At 44.7% G+C, this 26479-nt stretch overlaps 2 protein-coding genes across 2 annotated transcripts; both read left to right on the top strand.

The window, feature by feature from the left end:
* Positions 1–1429: 1429 nt before the first annotated feature.
* On the top strand, positions 1430–2899 carry LOC101174323 (olfactory receptor 142-like). Its single transcript, XM_004085683.2, has 2 exons — positions 1430–1548; positions 1969–2899. Exons 1-2 carry the CDS (start codon positions 1430–1432, stop codon positions 2897–2899), a joined length of 1050 nt encoding a protein of 349 aa, XP_004085731.2.
* A 5249-nt stretch (positions 2900–8148) lies between these two features.
* LOC101164193 (olfactory receptor 142-like) lies at positions 8149–12887 on the top strand. Its single transcript, XM_023950953.1, has 2 exons — positions 8149–8186; positions 11957–12887. The coding sequence occupies exons 1-2, from the start codon at positions 8149–8151 to the stop codon at positions 12885–12887; spliced, it is 969 nt and encodes a 322-aa protein (XP_023806721.1).
* Positions 12888–26479: the final 13592 nt, after the last annotated feature.

Genomic DNA, 26479 nt, shown 5'->3' with positions numbered 1-26479 from the left:
CCTGGGTGCCGGTTTCCTGGGCCCAGCGGTGCTCTCTCAGGGCGGGGAGGGGGTTCACATTACACCTGAGCCGGGGGTGTCCGTGTCCCTGGGCGGTGGGTTCTGGTCCTTGCCCCTGAGCGCTGGGCCTCGCCAAATTTCCAACTGTGGCCGAGCCTGGTCGGGCCATTTCTACAACTCCCCTTGTGGGCCCCCTTTTTTTCCCCCCGGGGTGCTCCCCTCCTGGGCGGGGGCGGCTTGCCCCTGCCTTGCTCCTCCCTAGGCCAATCGTGGGCCGGGTGGCTGCCTGGGGTGGGGGCCTCGAGGCAGTCCTGCTGGCCCTGGCCTGGGTGGAGGATTTGGTCGCCCGGGGGGCGGTTGTTCCCTGCCTGCTGCCATGTGGCGTTGAGGGGTTCCGGCTGCTGCGGCGGGGGTCTTGGTGTGGGGATGGCTCGGCACTCTCCTTCCTTCTTTTCACATTCCACCATCCATTTTAGAAGAACATAAACACTCACCTGAGCACAGGTGTTAGCTCACCTTTGCACTAATAGTTTGCATGATTGAATTAATGAAAGATTTCACACTAGTTTTTTTTAAAGGCATAGGTATGCGTGTGTGAACACTATCTGTTTTGTGTACATGTTGACATGTGGACATTTTTGCAGCTAACAGGTGTATTGATAACATTTGAGTGCGTGTGTGGACAGGCCCCGCCCTTTTTGTACTACATTTGAACCTTACCGTAATGATAAACAACCAGTAAACTTGCTGTTCCATGCTGCTTCGTGGTCTTATCCCCCCCTCCTACTATCACCCTCCTAAACCCCCCCCCCCTCTCTCTCTAACATCCCTCTCTCTTCTTCCCTCCTTTCCTTTTTCGTCAGGTCCAACACCAAAGATTTTCAAATATGATTTAAATTAATAAAGTTTGGCCTCAATTACAAAAGGGGTTTATTCAGACTTACCTTTGGTTTGTCTGAAGATTAACAACCGCTCTTGTTAAAGTAAAATATGTCCAACACAAGAGGCCCTCAGTTCTCATCTGCCTGCCCAGCTGTTGGACAGGACAAGTAAAAAAAAAAAATAAGGACTGACAGACTTTAAGCTTCTTTTCTGTTTTAGACTAAAACAGGGTTTCTGTGGGGCAAAATAAAGTTAATATTTGTTGAGAGTGGATTTACATTGCTTTTTTCTTTTGTTAATGTTAAAAGATACAATTTTAGGTAGACTTTTAGAGATACTAACCTAATATATTGTCACCGCGCGAGTCTGTGTGTTTGTGGGGGGGTCTTATGGGGGGGGGGGGGGGGGGGTCAGGTGGGGCGCGAAACATTTTCTTTTTCCTATGGGGGGGCCTGGCAAAAAATAATTGAGAAGCACTTGTCTAAACCCAGCTCACGTTCCCTATTAGTGGGTGAACAATCCAACGCTTGGTGAATTCTGCTTCACAATGATAGGAAGAGCCGACATCGAAGGATCAAAAAGCGACATCGCTATGAACGCTTGGCCGCCACAAGCCAGTTATCCCTGTGGTAACTTTTCTGATACCTCCTGCTTAAAACCCAAAAGGTTTTAAGAGCTAAACCTTTTTGGGTTTTCAGCAGGAAACTGGAAGATGAAACACAAACAGGTTGGACCCCCACTCCAGCCTTAGACATTAAACTGGTCCATTGCCTAAAATAGTTTGGGACCACTGCTGGAAAAGATCCCCAACACATTTGTTAAACTGGCATTTTTTTCGCCATGTCATCCTGGTGCTCTGATAATGTTGTTTACATTGGGACATTTCCATCACAGAAGGGTTAATGAGACCCTTAGAGTGTAACACAGAACTGTTAAATAGTTGCTCTGACATAAACAAATAGCAGTTTAAGAAGCAACAAAGTCCACAGGTAGCTCTTTGTAAAGCTTAGGGCTTAGGTCTTTTACATGTCTTGCTTCATTATAGTTTGCTTCATTCTTAACTGTCTCTTTGAAAAGATTTTTAAGTACTGATATGAATGTGACATACATAAGTCTTGATGGTTTAGTGGAGATAGAAAAGTACAGGTATTTTTATTTCTTTATGATGTTAACTTTTTATATTTTGATTGTCTGCAGCAATTGTACAATAATTTCTCTGATTGTGATTCACAAGAACCTTCATGAGCCTATGTACATTTTCATTGCATCACTATTGATCAACTCTGTTCTTTTCAGCACAAACATCTACCCCAAACTTTTGGCAGACTTTTTATCTAATGAGCAGGTCATCTCTTTTCAAGCCTGCCTTCTTCAGAATATGTTTTTTTACTTATTTGGTGGTTCAGAATTCTTTCTGCTGGCTGTCATGTCTTATGACAGATACGTGTCCATATGTAAACCTCTGCAATATGCAATAATTATGAAAAAAATCAAGGCAGTAGTTTTTGTGGGACTGGCCTGGGGTGTACCTGTTTGTCACCTTGTTGTTCCTGTCATAAGAAATTCAAAGAAAGAGCTTTGCAGCTTTACATTAACAGGTATTTTCTGCAACAATTCTATAAATTATCTTTTCTGTGCAGGTTTAGGCGAACAGATAATATCTGGTTTAATTATTCTGGTCAATGTTGCTATTCTTCCCTTGTTGTTCATCATTTTCACATATACAAAAATCCTCATAGTGGTTTATAAAAGTAGTAGAAAAGTTAGAGGTAAAGCAGCTCAGACCTGTTTACCTCACCTGCTGGTTTTGATCAATTATTCTTGTTTGGCCATTTATGATGTAACTATAGTTCGGGTAGAGTCAAACCTTTCAAAAACTGCTCGCTTTATAATGACATTGCAACTGATTATGTATACTCCTCTTTGCAATCCAATAATTTATGGTCTGAAAATGACAGAAATATATAAACACTTGAGGAAGCTATTGTGCAATACTAGATGTGTCAGTTCATCGTGATTTGAAAACCCTTTTCTTTGTCCTGTTCTGTACTGCCTTTGGGGTTCATGACAGCAAACCACCAGTGATTTGCACTTGAGATGCAGCTTCTGTTTTTTCCAGCAAGGGACTTTTGTGACATAACCCTGGACTTTGGACTAGTGCAAAAGACATTTTTAGACATGTGTGCTTGAAAAAAATTAAAAGAGAAATAGCTAAGCTATACTCCATCCATCCATCCATCTGTTTTCTAAACTTGTTGAATTCCTGTTCGGGGTCACAGGGTTGCTGAAGCTACATCAGCAACAGTTGGGCAAAGGTGAAACAAACTAAACTTGTCTTAGTAACGTCAAGTTGTTTCTAGCATATTCAAAATTACAGGAAACATATTTTTTAGCCCTTCATATAATTTTACTGGTTTAATGCCTGAAGAAAATTATGGAGCCCGTGATCCGACATGGGTAAACAAAAGATTTGTCCCCACAAATTATATTTAATTCCCACAAAATAATTCATTCGTTGACACGAATTATTATTCTGATTTAAATTTATCCTGTTGTATTTGAATGCAATACAGTTACAGGGACGAGAAGCATTATGAGATATGTGTAATGCATGATGGGAAACATAGTATGTAGCCTTTGGATGTAAAGTGACTGCTAACTGCTAAAGCGTATAAAACACAAGTTACCTCAGCGTGTCCTGAATATTGTTATTCCTAAAGTACAACATCCAATACCCCAACAGCCGTTCGTCTGCCGGCCAGCTAGCTGTCTGGATGCCGGCATGACAGGCAAAAGAGCTCCATAGCTGGAGCTCGCCCGTGGCTGGGAATAGCTCGCTCCATGGCCAGCCGGAGCTCATTTGCTTGTCATGCCGGCAGACAGACACCCACTGCGGTATGGGGTAGCAGCAAGCTGAGGCATCCATATTCAATGGGAGCGGAATATTACTTCGTTTGAATTAATACTAGTTGTTTTTTTTTTACCCATGTCAGATCACAGACTTAGGAGAAATACACACTTTAGAAGTAAGAATTTTGTATTTTAAGAAGTTGAAGGCTAAAAACAAACGCTGCAGATATTACACCAAAAAGGAGTGAGTTCTAACCGTAGTCATAAGTTATTGACACATTTTTTAAATGTGTTTACACATGTTGGGACAGATGAGGATGAGGAAAATCTGATCCATCTGCGGGTGGAGAAAGACAGCCTGTTTGTTTTCAGGCAAGCTCGTGCCGGATGGGTCATGGGAGTAAGATCTCACTTGATCAGATTTGTATTAATTTATCATTAAACGGTTAATCGTTGTCATATTGGGGTAAAGGTTTTTGTTGAAAGAGCCAGAAGAGAGTAGGAAAGAGACGGAAGGGAGGAAGAGTGACAGGAGTCTGTTAAGCTTACTTGAGCTGAAAACATTGTTCAAAACATGTAACGTTATCGTTGATTTTTCAATTTGTTTAATAAATGCATTAACAAAAATTAATTATTTACATGTATTATTTAAATCTGAGTCATTTTTAACAATCTCAAAAGGATTTTCATATATATATCAAATATACATATTTACAATTTCGTTATATATGTTAACACTTATTTTTACACATGTTAACAATAATCGTGGTCTTCTAGAGTCATGTGTGTCACAGTTGGAGCTGAAAGGAAATCAGAGATATGTCCTTGCATTCGGACGCCACTTTGCCATATTAAAACATGGAGGGGAAACAGGTGGAAAACAACCAGGGAAGATTACACAGTCACACCTGTAGGTAACAGACTAAGGCAAGAAAGAAACAGACCTGAAACGAGAGGAGACTAAGTGTTACAAAATAAAACAAGAAGTGCAACATGAGACAACACAGATGACAGATATGGACCAAAAGTGAACAATTAAGGACAAAAGTGGTGGTTCCACAATGAACTGTTAAGGAACCCACTGCCGCTCCTCCGGGCCATACCCCTCCCAGTCGACCAGGAACTGCCAACCCCGACCCCTGTTCTGGACAGACAGGATTCTTCCGCAACGTATTAACTGGACCACCCCCACACCATTCTGGGCGGAGGAGGGGGCACCGAAGTGGGAACCAGGGGACTCTCCACCACCGGCTTTATCTTGCTGACATGGAAGGTGGGATGCACCCGGAGGGATCGAGGCAGACAAAGGCGAACAACAGCTGAACTGATTACCTTGGATATTGGAAAGGGACCAACAAACCGTGGAGCCAGTTTTCTACAAGGAACGTGCAGGTTGAAATCCCTGACTGAGAGCCAGACCTTCTGCCCGGGTCGATAGACGGGAACGTCTCTTGCGATCTGCAGCCTTCTTGACCCTGTCCTGTTCGCGGACCAGAACCTGCCGGGTGGCTGCCCAGATGCGATGACAGCGCCGAACCAGGGCAAGGGCAGACGGGACAGATACCTCTGGCTCCAAATCTGAAAACATGGGAGGTTCATATCCGAAAACACTCTTAAACGGTATAAAGGCCTGTGGCCCAGGTAGGCAAGGTGTTGTGGGCGTATTCCATCCAGACCAGGTGCCTACTCCAGATAGAAGGGTTCTGGGAGACCAAACACTGGAGACCGGTTTCCAGTTGTTGGTTGAGGCATTCAGTCTGGCCATTGGATTCAGGATGATACCCAGAGGTCAGGCTGATCATAGCACCAATGAGCCGACAGATCTCCTTCCAAACCGGGACACAAACCGAGGGCCCCGGTCTGAAACATTGTCTTTAGGGAAGCCATGGTATCTAACTATTTGGTTCATTATAATGTTAGCAGTACCCTTGGCCGATGGCAGTCTTGGCAGGGCAATGAACCTGACAATCTTTAAGCACCTGTCTACGACAGTTAAACAGTCGCGTGACCTTGTGAGATTGGGAGGCCTGTGACGAAGTCCATATAGATGTCAGCCCAAGGTCTGGAGGAGATTGGAAGTGGTTGAAGAAGTCCCATGCGGTTACTGTTTGATGTCTTGTTCTTGGGACAGACTGAAAATGCAGAAATGTACTCCCGGACCTCCGGCTCCTTACAAGGCTACTAAAACCACCGGGAGATGGCGTACATAGTCTGCCAGACTCCCGGATGACAGGAGAGCAGTGAGGCGTGGACCCAGTGAATCACCCTTGGACCCAGTAAATCACCCTGGAGTGCAACATCTGAGGAACAAACAGGAAATTTTTCAGCCACTCACACCCCACTGTTAGCCTGCTTAACCTCTTTTTCTATCTGCCAAGTCACCTCCTTCGGACACATCGAAACTTACCCCGAGACTATCTTTGTCGTCAGACCGGCAGCCGGATCGCCGGAGGCGGAAGTGTTGCTACGCAGATCTGAAAAAACTCTAAACCGCAGGTGTCAAGCTCCAGGCCTCAAAGGCCAGTGTCCTACATGTTTTCTAACCAACATGCCATTGAAGCTACTTATTGGTTAAACACACCTGAAACAGGTAATCAACAGCAGATGAGGAAGGATTTCTGAAAAACCAGCAGAAGGTCGGCCCTCAAGGCCTGGAGTTTGACACCCCTGCTCTAAACCATCACATGAATTTGTGTTTCCAGTGGTGTCCAGACAAAATAAAAGTCAGGCAGGGTGAGCAGTGGAGCAGATAAGAAGCATTGTTTAAGAGTCTGGAAGGTAATCTCTGCCTCTGATGTCCACTGGAAATTCACATGAGGAGATGTGAGAGTATGGAGAGGGCAACAATGGTGCTGAAGCCCCGGATGAAGCGTGCATAGAAGTTCACAAAACCCAGAAATTGCCAAAGTTTCTTGCGGCTCATGGGTGTTGGCCAGTCTGTCACAGCACTGACCTTGGCAGAGTCCATCTCAACCTTCCCAGCTGACACCACAAATCCCAGAAAGGAGACTGTTGAGACATGAAACTTGTTTTTCTCCACTTTCACATACAAGTTGTTCTCCAGAAGAAGCTGAAGGACCACGGTAACATGAGATTTATGAGAGTCCAAATCAGGGGAATAAATGAGGATGTCATCCAGGTAGACATACACAAAGTGATCCAGGAAGTCTCGGAGAACATCATTAATCATGGCCTGAAACACAGCAGGAGCGTTGGTGAGACCAGAGGGCCTAACTAAGTATTGATAATGACCTCTAGGAGTATTGAATTCCGTCTTCCACTCATCCCCCTCCCTAATTGTAACCAAGTGATAAGCGTTACGAAGGTCAAGTTTTGTAAACAGCTTGGCCTGCTGGAGCTGGTCAAAGAAAGAGGTCATAAGAGGCAATGGATATCTGTTTTTTATTGTAGTGTTGTTGAGAGCACTGTAGTCGATGCAAGGCCTGAGGGTCCCATCTTTTTCACCCACAAAGAAAAAACCAGCACCAGCTGCTGAGGAGCAAGGACGGATGAGGCCCACTGCCAGTGATCCATCTATGTACTCATTCAGCGACTGTCGTTCTGAAGCAGAGATGGAGTAAAGACACCCCTTAGGGATGGTGGAACCTGGAACCAGGTCAGTGGCGCAGTCATAAGGGCGGTGCGGTGGAAGACTCAGAGCCCTGGGCTTACTGTAAACCTCTTCCAAAAGATGGTAACAGGAAGGCACTTTACTTAGGTCCGGGGTCTCTGAACTTGAAGCAGGATGAACAGAGACAGGTTTACTGACATTTGAGGGTCGTTTCCCAGTGGGAAGGGGATGACTGTGTTTGTTCAATTCTGGCCCCCATCCCAGAATTCTTCCAGTTGACCAGTCAACCTGGGGGCAATGTTTGCACAACCATGGATAACTCAGCACCAGAGTCTTAGAGGGGCATTTGAATAAGTAAAAACTTGTGATTTCCTTATGTTCATCTATGGATAACTGGAGAGGTTCAGAAATGTGTGTAATATTGAACAATCCTCTTCCATCAAGACTGCTGGCCTGGATGGGTTTTTCAAGGAGGTGAGATTTCAGTCTTATTCTTTCAGCCAACCCCCAATCCATTAAAGTTTCATCTGCACCTGAGTCTATGAATGCTGTGAGTCCTGTGGTGTTGCCATTGCTGGTTTCTTCATAGGGCAGGAGGAGACAAGATGGTTAAGCTCCCCACAGTAGCACCGACCTTCCCGCTGGTGGCGCTGCTGTTCCTCCGCAGAGACCCCCGCCCGGCCCACCTGCATGGGTCCTTAACCACTGTTCGTGGGGGAAAAGCAATGCAGGTTGGGAGAAAAACGGCGGAAATCCCGTCCAGCCAAATTAATTCTGTGAGAAGACCCCTCCCCTGTGGATCTGCTGCTCCGCAGGCAAGATGATTCATGCAACCGGTTGTCCGTATGGATGGCGAGAGCGATGAGGGAGTCCAGATCCTGAGGTAAACCAGTGGCATGAGCTGCTCCTGGATGCGCGGCGCCAGCCCCTTCAGGAAGACATCATTGGGCTCTGCGGAGTTCCAGCCACTGACGTGCGGAAACGGATGGCGTAATCACACACCGTTTCTTTACCTTGTCTTTCTTTTACCTTGTCTTATGTTGGTGAGTTTTTGCGCTTTCTCCCGACTGTTTGATACCATATCAAATGTGATCTGTAGGGCAGCTTGGAAGGCAATGAGGGATGAACAGAGAGGAGAGTTGTGACCCCCTCTGCCATGGCCCATGCACGAGCCCTCCCTGATAGATGCGAGATCATGAAGGCAATCCTGGCTCTATCAGACACAAAGGCATGGGGTGAGTGTTCAAAGTGAATCGAGCAGTCTGTGAGAAAGTTCTTACACAATCCAGGCTCTCCAGAGTAATGTTCTGGTGGGGCAATCTTATTCTCCAGACTCCTGACAGTCATGGTGGAAAAAGGAGCTGGAACGGATGAAGAAAGATCCGGTGGAGCGGAGGTCCTGGGCTGGCCTAAATGGAGGTCCTGAATTTAAGTTGTAACTTGGACCATATGGAGTACTAGAGCCTTCTGGAAGTCCCCCTGCTGGGAAAGGCGGGATTCCAGGTATTGCAAAATGGGTGTTCCTTTGCTGCTCTCTGCAATCTCACAGTCCATACTGGCCAGTTTGTACTGTCACTACAGAACACAGGGTTGGACTCAGATGCAGAGTTTCAAGAGCTTTTAATCTCTGAATGAAGCTTTAGCAATGGCTCATGAATTTAACCAAACGAACTGGCACAGGACATTCTTTTTCTTCTTCTTGTGGTTTTATTGGCGGGAGGCACCAAAGTGAAGGTGCATTACCGCCACCTACTGTGTTGGAGTGTGGGTCAGAGTGGGGACTACCTAACCAAAAAAAATAAATAAAACTAAAGGGAGACTCGGACTATTTAAGACATGTACAGTCACACCTGTAGGGGAAAGAGACAAGGGCAGGAAGAAACAGGCCTGAAACGAGAGGAGAGTTAGTGTTTCAAAATAAAACAGGAAGTGCAACACGAGACAACACAGGTGACAGACATAGACCAAAAGTGCACAACTCAGGACAGAAGATCAGAATGACAAGACATGACAAGTTGATTTTTTCCAAATTAGATGTACTTGCAGTCTAACCATTTAAGCTTTTTTTTTTACATTTTAAAACTTTTAAAAGTTAGATATTTTTAGACGAGTGTCATAATTTCCTCCTATCAGTGGAACATTAATTTTTCTGTTTTGTGCATGTGTCAATATGCTATTAAAACAATCAATCAAAATTGTTGTTGGTATATGTGTGTGAAAGTGTGTTTTATGCCAGGTCACAATTGTGATTAGTGAGATACTGTGTCAGTTATTGGAATTAAATTTGTGCCGTGCAGGGTGTGTCTGTGTCTGTGTCCGTGTGTGCTCATAGTTATATCACCTTTTTTAAAGACCAACTCCAATGATAAAGGTATAGTTGGTGCTTTAACATGTGCTCATACCATGGTCCGGGTGAATACTCGATTCTGATTGGCTGCTGGGTGTGCGTTAAAACCTGATAACCGCACAGTCAGAAAAAAAACTTCCAGTCATCTAGCTTAAATGTTTTGTATCACTGCGCCAGCTTCTTTAAAACAACCTTTTGCTTCATCATTTGGACAAAAACAAGCGGTAAGAGATGAACTTTCTCTCTGAACTGATGCTTTATTCAATCCATCGGAAAGATCAGCATATATATCGCTGAATCTTTTTTTTTTTTTTTTTTTAACTTGTCCTGTCCAACAGCTGGGCAGACAGATGAGAGCTGAGGGCCTCTTGTGTTGGACATATTTTACTTTAACAAGAGGGGTTATTAATCTTCAGACAAACCAAAGGTATGTCTGAATAAACCCCTTTTGTAATTGAGGCCAAACTTTATTAATTTCAATCATGTCTGAAAATCTTTGGTGTTGGACCGGACGGAAAAGGAAAGAGGGGAAGAAGAGAGAGGGACGTTAGAGAGAGGGGGGGTAGGAGGGTGATAATAGGAGGGGAAGGGGGATAAGACCATGAAGCAGCATAAAGCAACAAGTTTACTGGTTGTTAATCATTATGGTAAGGTTCAAATGTAGAAAAAAAAAAAAAAAAAAGGGGGCGGAGCCTGTCCACACACACACTCAAATGTTATAAACACACCTGCTAGCTGCAAAAATGTCCACCTGTCGACATGTACACAAAACAGATAGTGTTCACACGCATACTTATGCCTTAAAACCAACTAGTGTGAAATATTTTAGTCATTCAATCATGCAAACTGTTAGTGCAAAGGTGAGCTAACACCAGTGCTCAGGTGAGTGTTTATGGATGGTGGAACATGAAAAGAAGGAGGGAGAGTGCCCAGCCATCCCCACCCCAAGACCCCCACCGCAGCAGCAGCGGCAGCCGGAATCCCCCCAACGCCACACGGGAACCGGCAGGGAACAACCGCCGCCCGGGCGACCAAGCCCGCCACCCAGGCCAGGGCCAGCAGGGCCGCCGCAAGGCCCCCAGAGCCAGAGGCCAGGGACGCACGGAGGGAAAGAGAGCGCCGCCCCATCCCAACCAGGAGAGCAGCCCCCCCGCCGCGCCGGGAGAACCCAACGCAGGGCCCCACCGGAGAAGGACGCCCACAGCCCCAGACGAGCACCCCACCACCACCCAGGAGTTCCGGGCATCCCCCCGCCCCAACCCCAGGTACGAGCCAGGACCCCCCAAGGGAGACCCGCTCCGCACTCCAGGCAGCCACCCGCCCGGCCCACGGTTGGTCCAGGGAGGAGCGAGGCAGGGGCCCGCCGCCCCCGCCCAGGAGGGGGGAACCCCGGGGAAAAAAAGAGGGCCCACAAGGGGTGTTGTAAATATGGCCCGACCAGGCTCGGCCACAGTTGGAAATTTGGCGGGGCCTAGCACTCAGGAGCAAGGACCAGAACCCACCCCCCAGGGACCAGACACCCCCGGCTCAGATATAATGTGAACCCCCCCACCGTGCGGAGAGAGCACCGCCGGGCCCAGGAAGCCGGCACCCCGGGGACACGGCCGCCACTGCAAAGGGGCCCGTACCCCCCACCAGGGAAGAGGCAGGGGACAGACGGACCCAGGTCCCACCTTCCTTGCAAAATGTGTGTGCGTGTATGTGTGTTTGAAAGGGTGTGTGTGTGCATGTGTGTGTGTTTATGTTGGGATGTATATATTGACAGTTGATTGGGGGGAGCATGGATGGGACCACCAACCCTTCTATCATTGAATGATCTGCTTAGCCTGAAGAGCAGCTGCCGGTTCATCTTAACAAGTGATGGGCAAATGGAGTGTGAGACGTAAAGACTGATGACTTCACTGTCTGCAGTAAATCTGTCTTAGAATTGGTTTGTTGTGGTAAAGAAGGAGATGAAAGATCTGGCTTAAGCTCTCAATTTACTCGTTATCTACTTTTGTACTGTGACCTTTTTTCATAAGCGTTGAGGCATGACTGAAAGGACAAGTTCCAGCTAGCAACAGTTGCTAAACAACAAATGAAAATATTTTTCCTTAAAGAAAACCAGGCTTGTCACTTATTCGTTCAAGGAAATTCTTTTCATGGTAACACTTAGTTACTGAGTTAATGAGACCCTTGGAGGGTAAGAGAGGCGTCTTCATAAACAGTTTAATAGGCGACACTTGAAGCTTATTTTCTAACGTATGTCCATTTGATAACCGGTCTGATAGTTATTAGTAATACTCTTTTTGATCATCATTCTTAAGTACTGACATGAATGTGACATACATAAGTCTTAATGGTTTTGTGGAGATAGAAAAGTACAGGTATTGTTATTTCTTTATGATGTTACCTGTTTATATTTTCATTGTCTGCAGCAATTGTACCATAATTTCTCTGATTGTGATTCACAAGAACCTTCATGAGCCTATGTACATTTTCATTGCAGGACTATTGATCAACTCTGTTCTTTTCAGCACAAACATCTACCCTAAACTTTTAACGGACCTGTTAGCCACAAAACAGGTCATCTCTTATCAAGCCTGTCTTTTTCAGATTTTTGTGTTTTACTCATTCAGTTGTTCAGAATTCTTACTGCTGGCAGCCATGTCTTTTGACAGATATGTGTCCATATGTAAACCTCTGCAATATGCGATCATTATGAGAAAAACAATTCTTTTTGTTTTACTGGGATTGGCCTGGATTGTACCTTTTAGTCATATTGTTGTTTTCACTGTTGTGAACGCAAACTTAGAGCTTTGCAGCTTTACATTGAAAGGTATTTTCTGCAACAATTCTTTAAATTATCTTTTCTGTGCAGGTTCTAAAGCTCTGTTGACATTTGGCTTAGTTACTCTGTTTAACATCGCTATTCTTCCCATGCTCTTTGTAATTTTTACATATGTAAAGATCCTCACAGTGGTTTATAAAAGCTGTAGAGAAGTCAGAAGAAAAGCTGCTCAGACCTGTTTACCTCACCTGCTGGTTTTAATCAACTATTCGTGTTTGATTACTTATGACATGATTATAATTAGGCTGGAGTCAGATTTTTCAAAGACTGCTCGCTTTATAATAACACTGCAGATGATCATGTACAATCCTCTTTGCAATCCAATCATTTATGGACTAAAAATGACAGAAATCTATAAACACTTGAAGAAGTTGTTCTGCTTTTCCAGATATTACTCGTCTTCGTGATAGTTCCTGGGTTGTAACTGATAGATATAAAGTAACCATCATTGAAGTCCCTTTCTAACCTATGACCATGTTTCTTTACTCTACACATTGACATGCACTATAATGTCAGTTGATTAAATGTATCATTTGATTTTAATTTCAATTGTCTTAAAGCTACAATAAATTGTCCTGGCAGCAAATGGCCTGGTAAGAAATGTACAACAGTCTGGGTGTTTGTTGTTGTAAAAGCATAAAAAAGTTTAAACAATGGTCTGCTCTGGTATTTTTCTTACTTATGTCATGAAGATCTGTGAATGCAGAGTTAAATCAGACTGAGGTGCAGCTGTTGTGCAAAAGGAGAGAGACAAACATCTAATTGAAGGTTGCATGTCTGGTGTCACACAGTTCCTCACATTGCTCCGGCTCATTTGCACTTAGCATGGCATCTACAGTCAGTGTGAGTGTGAGTGTGAGTGTGTGTGTTTGTGTGTAAACTTGTTATTGGGGCATGTTACTGTAGAGCACTGAGGGCCTTAATGGAGGTAAAGGTGTTATTAGTATACGCTCTAAAAACAGTGCTCAGATATTTTTTCTGACCTGATGTCAAATGTCAAAAGTCATTTGTTATTAAATTGGAACTGAAAACATTAGTCTCACAAATCTCTAACTGAGGAAATGTTTCATCTGTTACAGATATCACTCTGTTATTCTTTCCAATCTCACTTAAGACTTCTCTTATAATGCTGTGAGGCGGATTGAATTATATATCCATGACTGAACACAATCTGCATCAATTAACACCTTCAGATCTGGCTCTGTCGGCTAACCTCCTGAGTCAATATTAGGTCCCCTTTTATTTGTTCTTTTAATTTAGTCTTAATATTAAAGATTTTTTTCATGAAGCTAAATGCTTGATTTATGCACACAACCCTTTTTTTTTATTTGTTCATGGTTGCACAAAAGACAGTAGCTACTGAACTCACTAAAATAATGTCCTCTGACACAACTTGGTTGCAGGAGTGCTCTCTACGGTCAAACATCTCTAAAACTATAAGCATGTACCATCACTGAAATACACAAAATATCACCTGATCCTGACGTACATTTTAATGAATGTCGAAAAGGTTTCTATGTATGTTGAGAAACATATATATTGAGAAAATGTAATGTATGTAGAGAAAACAAATTTTCAGTCAATATAAATATCTTGGGTATCATGGATTCACAACTTTCTTTCAAAGATGACATTGACAAATTTTGTAATGAAATCAAAATCAAATCAAATTCAATCTCGCAAATGTTCCTGCACTTCAAATTGAATCGGTTAGTTCAAAAGGGGCCCAAGTCCACAATTTTTCAAAATAAAGATATTATATGTTCTATGGTCTTCAAGGGAAAAATTATCTGATTATGTGCAGAAAAGTCCCAAGTCCTTTGCAATGCATTGTCTATGCTTGACATTTAAAATGCATAAAAGAAAAATTCTTGGACTTGGGTCTCTCTTGCATGGGTTTAGCTTCATACCATAGATGGCAGCACTAGTTATCCAACCTGGCAGCGCCCCTGTTTAATTCAAGAAGGGCCCAAGTCCAGAGACTTTAGTTTGCTAGCCCTCTGAAATGATAAAAGTGAAGTGCTTCATATTATTGCATTTGTAAGCTATGAACTGGTGCTAAATCTGGGTAAAGTATTAATCATTTGGTGTAGCCTCCCTTTAAGCTATGCAATGAAAATCATTTCCTGGAAAAACAATCCTCTTGGACTTGGGCCCCTTTTGAACTAACCAATTCAATTGAAATGTCACCTGAAGCTGGGAAAATGTACTTGCATTCGATGATTTTTAGTCATTCACACAACTGTATAACCAGCTGGTCCCAGGCTGTCCACAGCGCAAAACAAACAGAAGACCTGTACAAAAAGGTAATTCGTATGGGAGGAAGTGCTGCCAAGTGTCCAGCAGTAAGAAGTAGACAAGAGAAGCCGTGTTCAGAAGAACCATTGATGGAGGTTACCGAACTGTAGAATTGGAGTCTTCTTTTGTGTTTAATATTTATAATTCAACAGTGTCAACTGAACTGTGTTAATAAGGATGTTTAGATTAGAAAACAGTAGATATAGAAAACTAAAACAGAAATATATTACTGATATATTTACTTATTGATTTTTTTTAGTTTGGTATTTTCCTTTCTTTGAATGACAGTTTTATAAGTACATTTTTTACAGAAAATGGTTAATAAAAGAGTATAGTTAGTAGTGTTATATATGTTCAATACAAATTTATTGGCTCGCAGACACAAGTTGCGTGTGTCTGTTGAAGTTGCGGCCCTGCCTCAGCTAGGCCCTGCTTTCTGTGGCCCCCAGGTAAATTGAGTTGGAGAGTGTCAGATTGGGAGGGGCTGGTGAGCGTGAAGGACCCAAAATGCAGAGATGGGAGGCACACAGTTCCAGGGCAAGGGGTTTATTCTTAACCAAAGGCGTTGCAGAGCAGGGTAACAAAACCAAAACTAACTGTGGCCTATACATGGAAACATGGCAGAAGACTGTCAGGGAAGAGACGTTAATGGAGGGAAGGCAGAGACAAGACTTAAACACAGACAGGACTGACAAGATACAGGTGACAATGATCAGGAGAGATATGGACCAAAGAAGTAAAATTCAAAAGCATGACAAAACAGGAAACCTTTCAAATTAAAACAGGAAGTAGAACTCAAATCATGACAGTGACATAATGGAAGCAAAAAGCTAATACAAAGAAACCCAAACCATGACAGAACCCCCCCTCAAGGAACCGCACCGAGGTTCCAAATGTCAATCAAGAAGGAGGGGGCCCGTGAGACGAACTTTGATAGGCAACAGAGTCCAGGGCTGGGCACACCAGCAAGGCCGACGTTGAGTCTAAAGGACGGCCGGGAGGCTGCGCTGTCCAGCAAGGCAGATGTGGCAGGTCTAGGGGACCATGCATGGAGTCGGCTGGTGGGTCGGGCCAGTTGTCGAGCTCTGGTGGGTCGGACATCAAGTCAGCTGGCCGGTGAGGCATGAAGACTGGGAGCGGCATGGAAAAGTCAGGGTTTGGCCAGCAGTCGGCTGGCGGGTCAGGCCACTCATCAGAGTCAGTCGAGTACATGGCCAAAAGGGCAGGCGGGTCAGACATGGAGTCCAGGATTGGAATGGTAAAGTCAGGGTTGGGCTGAGGTGCATCGGGGATCCTCCTGGGAGCCGGGAAGGGATAGGGTGCGTGACTCAAGAACTCCATGAACGTGTCTCTTTTCTTTATTTGTATTTGACTTTAGACAGAGACCTTTTCCAGTGTTAATGAGTAGTTGTAGAAACCAAGCAAGGTGAAAAACCTGAACAGAAATAATGGTTATGAAAATATATTCTGTTTTACAATTAAATTACAAATAACTATACTTTAATTTCATTCATTTTCTACCGTTTTTCCCTTTCGGGGTCACGGGGCTGCCGGAGCCTATCCCGGCCACTTGTGGGCGAAGGCAGGGGACAACCTGGACAGGTTGCCAGTCTGTCGCAGGGTAGAATGTCCACAAACACACACCCATTCACTCTCACACTCACACCTTGGGACAATTTAGAGTTGCCAATTAACCTATGAAGCATGTTTTTGGATGGTGGGAGGAAGCCGGAGAGCCCGGAGAGAACCCACGCATGCACGGGGAGAACATGCAAACTCCACACAGAAATGTTCCCCGTTGATGTGGTTTTTCATGTCCCCCAGCCGGTGTGGGTACCGGATGTTCTCGGGTTGCCGGATGTTCTCGGGGTCCTTTGGGGTCCTTCCAATGAGATATATCACTAGAGGAGACATCACGTGGTTCCTCACGGGAGGAGAGCACCGCCATCTTGGTGAGGTAAAGTTTTGAAGACCAAACCACTTTTTATAACATTTAATAAAGAGCTCTGTTTTTACTTTCAATCACTTCATTATATGAAAAAAAATGGCTTGAAATTGCTTAGTTTTGTTCAGAAATACAAACTTCACGAGTACCCCTAACTTAACTAGTATTAGACTATTTTGATTTTTCTATGTTCCTTTATTTTATTTTACTTACGTTTTTATTTATTTGTGTGTTATGGTCATTGTTTCTTTTTTTCCCCTCTATTCTTTATTTTCTATGTTAATATGTTATGTTTGGCAATGGTGACTGATCTTCGAAGCAATATTCATTACATTGTTATTGTTCGTTGTTAACGTTAATGTCATTGTTAATGTATGATACCGCAATTGTCAATAAAGTTTTTAAAAAAACTTAGCGATGTTAACTCATTGGTCGTGGCAACTTACAGCCAATCAAATAGTGTGACGTCATCATTGGTCGAAGGATCCCGAGAACATCCGGCAACCCGAGAACATCCGGTACCCACACCGGGACTTGAACCGGAGGCCTTCTTGCTGTGAGGCAAGAGCTCTAACCACTGCGCCACCGTGCAGCCCAACTTTAATTTCAAATAACAAAATATCACATTTCAAATGATCAAATTTCACACAACAATGCACCGTGATTAATTAATCAAACAGACATTAAAAATACATTTCAAATAATTCACGTCTAAAGCGCACTGATAACACGATTGACAGCTGATCAACCCCCGATCACTTCTGCATCCTACCGGCTGCCTCTCCACTTTTTTTAGATGCCTTGGTGGGATTTTTTCTTTAATCTGACGGTTGGCCCGAACGTCTGCTTCCTTCAGCTCACCTGTCAGATCAGTGATCACCGCTTTTGCACGACACCTAAATCACCATGCGCACACGGGCGCGCTGACGGGGGTTTTAATTAATCTCACCTTTTGCAGTTTACCTATTTTTGGAATCTTATTTTTCTTTTTAAATATTTTTCTTAAATTTTATAAGTCACTTTCCAAATATTCAATTTCCACCCTGATTTACCTTTTTTCAACCATTTTAATTTACATATACACACGCTTTTTTTTTCTTTTTCTTTTTCTTTTTTTCCCTGAGCATTAAGTGAGTTTTGACCTAACAGTAGCTCAAAATCCCAGTATGCCCTGGTCCTCTCTGCTTCCAGGCAGTAGGTCTCCAGCAAACGCATGTCCCGCTCTTCTGGGTCCAGGAAAAAGTATGGCTGGTCCATTCTGTCAGGTAGGGAGGGGCTGGTGAGCAAGGGGTTTATTCTTAAGCAAAGGCGCTGCAGAGCAGGGTAACAAAACCTAAACTAACTGAGACGACTGTTGTGAATTTGGGCTATATAAATAAAATTGAATTGAATCTCAAAAAAGTATATAATATATAAAAGGTGACAGAAAACCTGTATTACTCAAAAATGTTTTATTAAAAAGAAAGCAAAACACCACACACAATAATGCACCCCTTGTTTTAAGTCTCAGTCTCTTCTGCCAGATAGCAGTGGGTTCCTTTCAGTAAAGCCAGCTGAGTGTCTCATGTGCGTAGATTTGGGCTCAATTCTGTTCTTCCGGTAGTTGTCCAAAGCTTTTTGGAATTTTATCAGCACCCTGGTTAACTGAGTGGAGCGCCACTTTGGCGTGGCATAATAATAATGTTTTCCCCTTGTCACTTTCCATTTGCATTGGCTCCTTTTATATTTGTCAGGTCCTCTTGATTGAGAATCTTCTCAACAATTTTGACCCATCTTTTGAAGAGCTATGGGCCAACAGGAAAGCACAATATTTTTTTAATTAGAAGAAGCAACATACAGTGGGGAAAATAAGTATTGAACACGTCAACATTTCTCTCAAAAAACATATTTCTAATCGAGTTATTGACATGAAATTTTCACCAGATGTCGGCATCAACCCAAGTAATGCACACACAGAAAGAAATCCAAACATTTAGGTCCATAAATGAAGTTATGTGTAATAAAGTGAAATGGCACAGGGAATAAGTATTGAACACGCTTACTGAAATGTATTTAATACTTAGTGATTCCAGCCTCAAGACGCCTCCTGTATGGAGAAACCAGTGGAATACATTGCTCAGGTGTGATTTTGGCCCATTCATCCACACAAACTGCCTTCAAATCTTCATGGTTCCGGGGGTCTCTTCTGTGAACCCGGATCTTCAGTTCTTTCCAAAGATTTTCAATTGGATTCAAGTCTGGTGATTGACTGGGCCATTCTAGCAGCTTTCTTTTCTTTTTCTTCAACCAGTTGAGTGTTACCTTGGCTGTGTGCTTGGGATGGTTGTCTTGCTGAAAGATCCACCCTCTTTTCATCTTCAGCAGCCTGGCAGATGACAGCAGATTCTGATCAAGAATGTCTCCATACTTTTCTCCAGTCATTATTCCTTGATATGAAGTCTACCAGTACCACATGCTGAAAAACAGCCCCACGCCATGATGCTCCCACCTCCAAACTTGACTGTTGGTATGGTGTTTTGGGGGGGATGTACGGTGCCATTTTTCCTCCAAACATGTTGTGTCTTATGACATCCGAAGAGTTCAATTTTGGTCTCATCTGACCAGAGTATCTTCTCCCAGAATGTCATGGGTTTATCCAAATGTTGTGTCGCAAACTCCAAACGAGCTTCAACATGCTTCTTCTTCAAAAATGGAGTCTTGTGTGGTGTGCGTGCATGGAGGCCATGGCAGTTGAGTGCATTACTTGTTGTTTTCTTTGAAACAACGGTACCTGCTGATTCCAGGTCTTTCTGAAGCTCTCCACGAGTGGTCCTGGGCTGTTGGAGAACCCTTCTGATGATTGTTCTGACTCCTCTGTCTGAAATCTTGCGAGGAGCACCTGGCTGTGGCAGGTTTATGGTAATGCCATATTCTTTCCACTTCCGGATGATGGCCCCAATGGTACTCACTGGAACGTTCAGAAGTTTAGAAATGCGCCTGTAACCATTGCCTTCAGTGTGTTTTGCAACAATAAGGTTGCGTAGGTCTTTGGACAGCTCTTTGCTTTTACCCATCATGCAATGCTTCTTGTCTAACAACTTGCTGGTGAGAAACCTTTTTAAAAGGCATCAATCAGGACTATACCAGCTGATATTACTTTGCACTGATAGGTGGCAGGTTAACCTTCTGAATAACAAACTCCAGCTACTTTCTTGGCTTGCCAGACCTTTTTACCCCTCCTTTTCTTCATGTGTTCAATACTTATTCCCTGTGCCATTTCACTTTATTACACATAACTTCATTTATGGACATAAATGTTTGGATTTCTTTCTATGTGTGCATTACTTGGGTTGATGCCGACATCTGGTGAAAATTTTGTCTCAATAGCTCGATTAGAAATATGTTTTTTGAGAGAAATGTTGACGTGTTCAATACTTATTTTCCTCGCTGTATCTATAAATATATATATATAATACTATTAGTAAATATTTGTTAGTTATGTTTATTGGTAACATTATTGTTTATGTACTGATGATTAAAAATTACACAGTGAGAGTACACAAAGATACTTTTGTATTAACAGATGAGGCGTTTTATTACAAAGACAGAAAGCAGCAACCATCGTATGTCATGCTCTGCTGTAAACCGTGCAATGGGGGGAGCATCATGGCGTTTCAAAGGCGCTGTTGGCTCCGTACGAAGCGCTTGCCTCGGAGATAACAGCTTCCTTATGAGCTCGTATTTATCAGGCGAGAACTGCAGAGCTGATAGCAGGAGGAGACACGCGGGGCGGCTTCAATAAACACTCCGCTTGTGCGAAGCGGTCTTTTGCCGGCAACTTGACGTGACGCGGGGCAGAGAGCAACTCTCTGATGACAGAGAGTATGCCCTCACTGTTTGTAAACACACGTCTGCAGCGACGTATGCTTCAGAAGATGTCCGATTCTGCATGTCAATCAAGTCCCATACATCTCTGTGACGATTTTGATTGGCTGGTGGATGTTTTCAGAAGTACTTTTATTTTTAATTTTTTTTTTCTTTTCTGTCCAGCGATCTACCCTCATGTCCTTGAAGATCGACCGGTCGATCGCGATCAACTTAATGAGCACCCCTGAACTAGACCATGCAATAAGCTGAGTAAATGAATCACAAATAGGTCACAAATAGGACAACTCACTCGATCTTGCTGACTGGTCCTCCTTTTGACCTCCCCCTTGCTTCCATCTCCATTCTCTCGTTGCGCTTGAGACTGTAAATAGCTCGATTACCAGCTCCTAGTCGGTGGAAATATGAATTGTATAGAAGATGAGGTCAACATATTACTAACATGTTTCCAAAGTGGAATGTTCAAAATGTGCCATGTGCCAGGCTCCTCTCTCTCTGTGTGGGGTGGGTGGTGCTGGGCCTGGGGTGTCGGCGCCTCCGGGGGTGGGTCCCCTGGGCTGGGTGGGCCTGGCCCCCTTGCTGGGGGGGCGGGGGGGGGGGCAGCTGTTTGACCACCGGGGGACAGTCTACCAGCTGTCCCCAACTTACCCCCTTCCTCACATAACCTCATATTAGGGTGAGGGGGTGGGGGGCTTAGCCTGCGATGAGCCTTGGGGGGGGGTTACTAGGCAGTGGCCCCCCTCGTATGGTTGCCGTATGGAGTGGGCCCCCCCTTCTTTCGGTTTTATTTGCACCTTAGACATGTAGGGCCCTTGGTAGGGGCGGTGCTTGGACATCACTGCCAGCAAGCAGCAGATGTCCTCCTGGCACCCTACCCGCCAATTTTAACCGCACCCCCCTTAGTACACACACCCCTCCCCCCTCAATATATACATCCCAACATAAACACACACACATGCACACACACACCCTCTCAAACACACATACACGCACACACATTTTGCAAGGAAGGTGGGACCTAGGACCATCTGTCCCCTACCTCTTCCCTGGTGGGGGGTACGGGCCCCTTTGCGACGGCGGCCGTGTCCCCGGGGTGCCGGCTTCCTGGGCCCAGCGGTGCTCTCTCCGCGCGGTGGGGGGGTTCACATTACATCTGAGCCGGGGGTGTTCGTGTCCCAGGGGGGTGGGTTCTGGTCCTTGCTCCTGAGCGCTGGGCCCCGCCAAATTTCCAACTGTGGCCGAGCCTGGTCGGGCCATATTTACAACACCCCTTGTGGGCCCTCTTTTTTCCCCGGGGTTCCCCCCTCCTGGGCTTGGGCGGCGGGCCCCTGCCTTGCTCCTCCCTGGACCAACCGTGGGCCGGGCGGATGGCTGCCTGAAGTGCGGAGCGGGTCTCTCTTGGGGGGTCCTGGCTCGTACCTGGGGTTGGGGCGTGGGGATGCCTGGAACTTCCGGCGCGGCGGGGGGGCTGCTCTCCTGGTTGGGCTGGCGCTCTCTTTCCCTCCGTGCCTCCCTGCTCTCTGGCTCTGGGGGCCTTGCGGCGGTCCTGCTGGCCTGGGTGGCGGGCTTGGTCGCCCGGGCGGCGGTTGTTCCCTGCCGGTTCCCGTGTGGCGTTGGGGGGATTCCGGCTGCCGCTGCTGCTGCGGTGGGGGTCTTGGGGTGGGGATGGCTGGGCACTCTCCCTCCTTCTTTTCACGTTCCACCATCCATTTTAGAAGAACATAAACACTCACCTGAGCACAGGTGTTAGCTCACCTTTGCACTAACAGTTTGCATGATTGAATGACTAGTTGTTTTAAGGCATAAGTATGCGTGTGAACACTATCTGTTTTGTGTACATGTCGACATGTGGACATTTTTGCAGCTAGCAGGTGTGTTTATAACATTTGAGTGTGTGTGTGGACAGGCCCCGCCCTTTTTGTACTACATTTGAACCTTACCATAATGATTAACAACCAGTAAACTTGTTGCTTTATGCTGCTTCATGGTCTTATCCCCCTTCCCCTCCTATTATCACCCTCCTACCCCCCCTCTCTCTAACTTCCCCTCTTTCCTTTTCCATCCGGTCCAACACCAATGATTTTCAAACATGATTGAAATTAATAAAGTTTGGCCTCAATTACAAAAGGGGTTTATTCAGTCATACCTTTGGTTTGTCTGAAGATTAATAACCCCTCTTGTTAAAGTAAAATATGTCCAACACAAGAGGCCCTCAGCTCTCATCTGTCTGCCCAGCTGTTGTACAGGACAAGTTTAAAAAAAAAAAAAAAAATGTGCCATGCAGACAGTTACAGTGGCTTATCGTAATTATCCATTAACAATGCCATACAAGGTGTATCGTTTATTGTATATTAGGCTGCGTTCACAGTGCAGCTGAAACGACCCAATTCCAATTTTTCTTTTCCCCATGCGAACTGTATCTGATCTTTTCATGACAGTCTGAATGACACAGATCTGATCCTTTCAAATGCAACCCAGGCCACTTGGGTATGTGGTCCTGAATCCGATACCTATCCGATCTTTTCAAAATGCGCCCGCCGTCTGAACGGCCAGGCCACATATATCCGACCTGTACGTCTTTGATACGCTACAAGCGTCATACTTCTGCATTGAAGTAGGCGAGGACATAAACATCAACCATGGCGGCCGATGCTGCTGAGACCAATCAGTGGAAGGGAAGTGAGGTCACCGATTGGATTAATATTTGGGGTGACAGCTCTATTCAGGCCAAACTCAAGGGTTCTTATCGCAACCGGGCGGTTTTGAAAAAATTTCCAGTGAAATGGCCTACCGTGTTGTTGAACCGCAATTACTTTTTTCCCCCCTTTCCGACTGGGGTCAGAAGCACGGCGGAGACCGGCTTCTTCAGGGCTGAAGGCGGATCCTCCTTCAGGGTTCACTTCCCTGTTCGGACCCTCAGATTCTCCAGAGCGGGTTAATGAACAGTCAATAGCATTTATTCTGGGGTAAACCTTTTATTATCATTCTCCTTCTTCCAGAACACACAACATGAATGCGCGCTCCCACTAATCCCCTCATTCCCTACCTCGCAACACGCGCTTTCTCCTGTCTCTTACACACACGCGCCCAGCATATGCACACTAGTTCAAGAGCTCCGCTGTTGACAACACTTTTGTTGACATCCATTGTTAACGTTAGCTACTTCCGCAAACAACGGGTAACGTTGTTCACCGTTAAGTAATATTCTGCGCATGCAAATTTGCATTTAATTGGAAATGTGAACGGACTTGCAAAAAAATCTGATTTTTTTCAAAAAATTGGAATTGAGAATTAAGCCCTGCAGTGCGATTGTAGGCTTAGTGTTTGGTCTTAAGACATGGAAACACTAAATGAGCTGTGTCTATCACACTAGTACAGTTGCCATCCTATCCCCAAAATCTCTGAAAAGAAAGTAACACCAAATACTTGACATTGAGTATCCCGGTGTCCTTAACTTACTGTGAGTAGTGTAAATCCAACTTCATATAGGTGCATACTTCTAACTTGGTGGAAGCTCCAATTTGGTTCCACATCTTTCACTGCTGCCGTCACCTCCTCATTGTGCGGGGTTCTGAAACTAACAACAAAAAAATAGACAATATTTCATAACTGGCTGGAGTTCTTGTCGAGTTTCCTAAAACAATAGTGAGAAAAAAACACACTTGTCAGCTGCCCGGACCTTTCACTGGAGCTGCTCTCCAAGGTTCTTGTGTATTTGACGGAAAATAGCCTAAAAGAAGAAAAAGTCTGTTAGGTTACATTAACATTGCTGTTATTGCCAAGATTGAAGCTTTAAAAACTACATTCATTAAACCTCTCTTGAAGAAGAGCAATCTTGACGTTACTGTATTGAAGAACTATAGATCCATCTCAAACTTGTCATTCTTTGGAAAAGTCATTGAAATAGTTGTCTACCAACAGCTCATTGACTTTCTCTTAATAAACAGTTTATTTGATGTTTTCCAGTCAGGTTTTAGACCCCGTCATAGCACAGAAACTGCTCTTATCAAGGTAACTAATGACATCCACCTAAACACTGACGCTGGCAAAGTCACTGTCTTGATACTGCTAGACCTGAGCGCTGCTTTTGACACCGTTGATCATGAGATCCTGTTACACAGACTCGAAGACTGGGATGGAATTTCTGGCTCTGCCCTTAGTTCAAGTCCTATCTAGAAGACGGGAACTATTTTGTTGAAATTGGGGGTTGTGTCTCAGACTGCATGTCCTTGAACTATGGTGTGCCCCAGGGATCAATCCTGGGACCCCTTTTGTTCAACCTCCACATGCTGCCACTAGGTCAGTTAATTCGCAGTGCTAACATATCTTATCAAAACTATGACAGTTTTCAGATATCTGTGTCACTGACAGCAGGTGAATATGGGCAAGTGGATTTTCTCAGTTGGTGCATCCAAAAGATCAGTGCTTGGACACAAAACAACTTAATCCAGCTCAACTCGGACAAAACGGAAGTCATTGTCTTTTGCCCACAGAAACAAAGAGAAAGTGTCAGCAGTTATCTTCACTATCTGTCTCTAAAACCTTCAAATCAAGTCAGAAACCTAAGGGTCATAATTGAATCTGACCTAAACTTTAAAAGCCATATCAAGTCAGTAACATCAGCAGCATTTTACCATCATTGCCAAAATCAAATATATAGTGTCAAAGCCAGACCTGGAGATACTTATTCATGCATTTGTCTCCAGTAGGTTAGATTACTGCTCACTGGCCTCCCCGAACCAGCTGTAAAACAGCTTCAGTACATCCATAACGCTGCTGCTGGAGTCCTGACTAGAACCAGGAAGTACCATCACATCAGTCCTGGGCTCAGGTCTCTGCACTGGCTTCATGTAGCTCAAAGAATAGGCTTTTAAGCAGCTCTGCTTCATGTACGTCAGGTTCTCGAACGTCTCCTTGAAAATCAACTCTTTGTAAAGGCAGAGAAATGCAAATTTCACGTCTCCACTGTCTCCTTTCTCGGTTTCATTATTGAAGCTGGCAACATCTGTCCTGATCCGGCTAAGGTTTCCGTGGTCACCAACTGGGAGACTCCCAGTACTCGTAAGCAGTTTTCTCGGTTTCGCCAATTTTTATCGTAGGTTCATTCGGAACTATGGCAGTCTCGCTGCCCCCCTTACCAGACTCACTTCTGTCAACCAACCGTTTATTTGGAGTCCAGAGGCTCAAACTGCTTTTGATAATCTTAAGAAAATGTTTGCCACCGCCCCCATTTTTCATACAGCCCAACCCGCAACGTCAGTTCATCGTTGAAGTTGATGCCTCTGATTCTGGGGTGGGAGCCGTCCTATCCCAACGTGAAGACACCACTGGCAAACTCAATCCATGTGCCTTTTTTTCGTGTAAACTTTCTCCCGCGGAACGAAGTAATGACGTGGGTAACCACGAACTCCTTGCCATAAAACTCGCGTTAGAGTAGTGGCGTCATTGGCTTGAGGGAGCTGAGCAGCCTTTTATAGTTTGGACCGACCATAGGAATCTCGCTTACCTACACACTGCTAAAAGCCTAAATTCTCGTCAGGCCCGTTGGTGCCTTTTCTTCGATCGGTTTACTTTCACCATCACCTACCGCCCAGGAAGTCGTATCAAGGCCGATGCCCTCTCTTGCATATATAACACTCACGACCAACAGGAAGCCGCTCCCATCATTTCACCCACTTGAGTCATCGGTAATCTCACCTGGGATATTGAGACTCGGGTTCAGCAGGCCCAAAAAGAGGGACCTGACCATCCTCCTCCCCCAGCTAACACTCTAGACGTTCCCTCCTCAATCCGTTCCGACGTCCTGGTGTGGGGGCACACTTCCCGGGTTTCCTGCCATGGGGGGTCCAAAGAACTCTTAACCTCATAAAACGCAGATTTTTCTGGCCTACC

Source organism: Oryzias latipes, chromosome 21 (genome assembly GCF_002234675.1).
Source record: "Oryzias latipes chromosome 21, ASM223467v1".
Taxonomy (NCBI): Eukaryota; Metazoa; Chordata; class Actinopteri; order Beloniformes; family Adrianichthyidae; genus Oryzias; species Oryzias latipes.
This window is presented reverse-complemented; position numbering and strand designations above follow the sequence as displayed.

Coding starts and splice junctions, on each gene's coding strand:
- LOC101174323 (XM_004085683.2), top strand. CDS start 1,430: ATGATAGGAAGAGCCGACATCGAAGGATCAAAAAGCGACATCGCTATG. Junction 1,549..1,968: donor TCCTGCTTAAAACCCAAAAG/GTTTTAAGAGCT, acceptor AAGATTTTTAAG/TACTGATATGAATGTGACAT.
- LOC101164193 (XM_023950953.1), top strand. CDS start 8,149: ATGGATGGCGAGAGCGATGAGGGAGTCCAGATCCTGAG. Junction 8,187..11,956: donor GAGGGAGTCCAGATCCTGAG/GTAAACCAGTGG, acceptor ATCATTCTTAAG/TACTGACATGAATGTGACAT.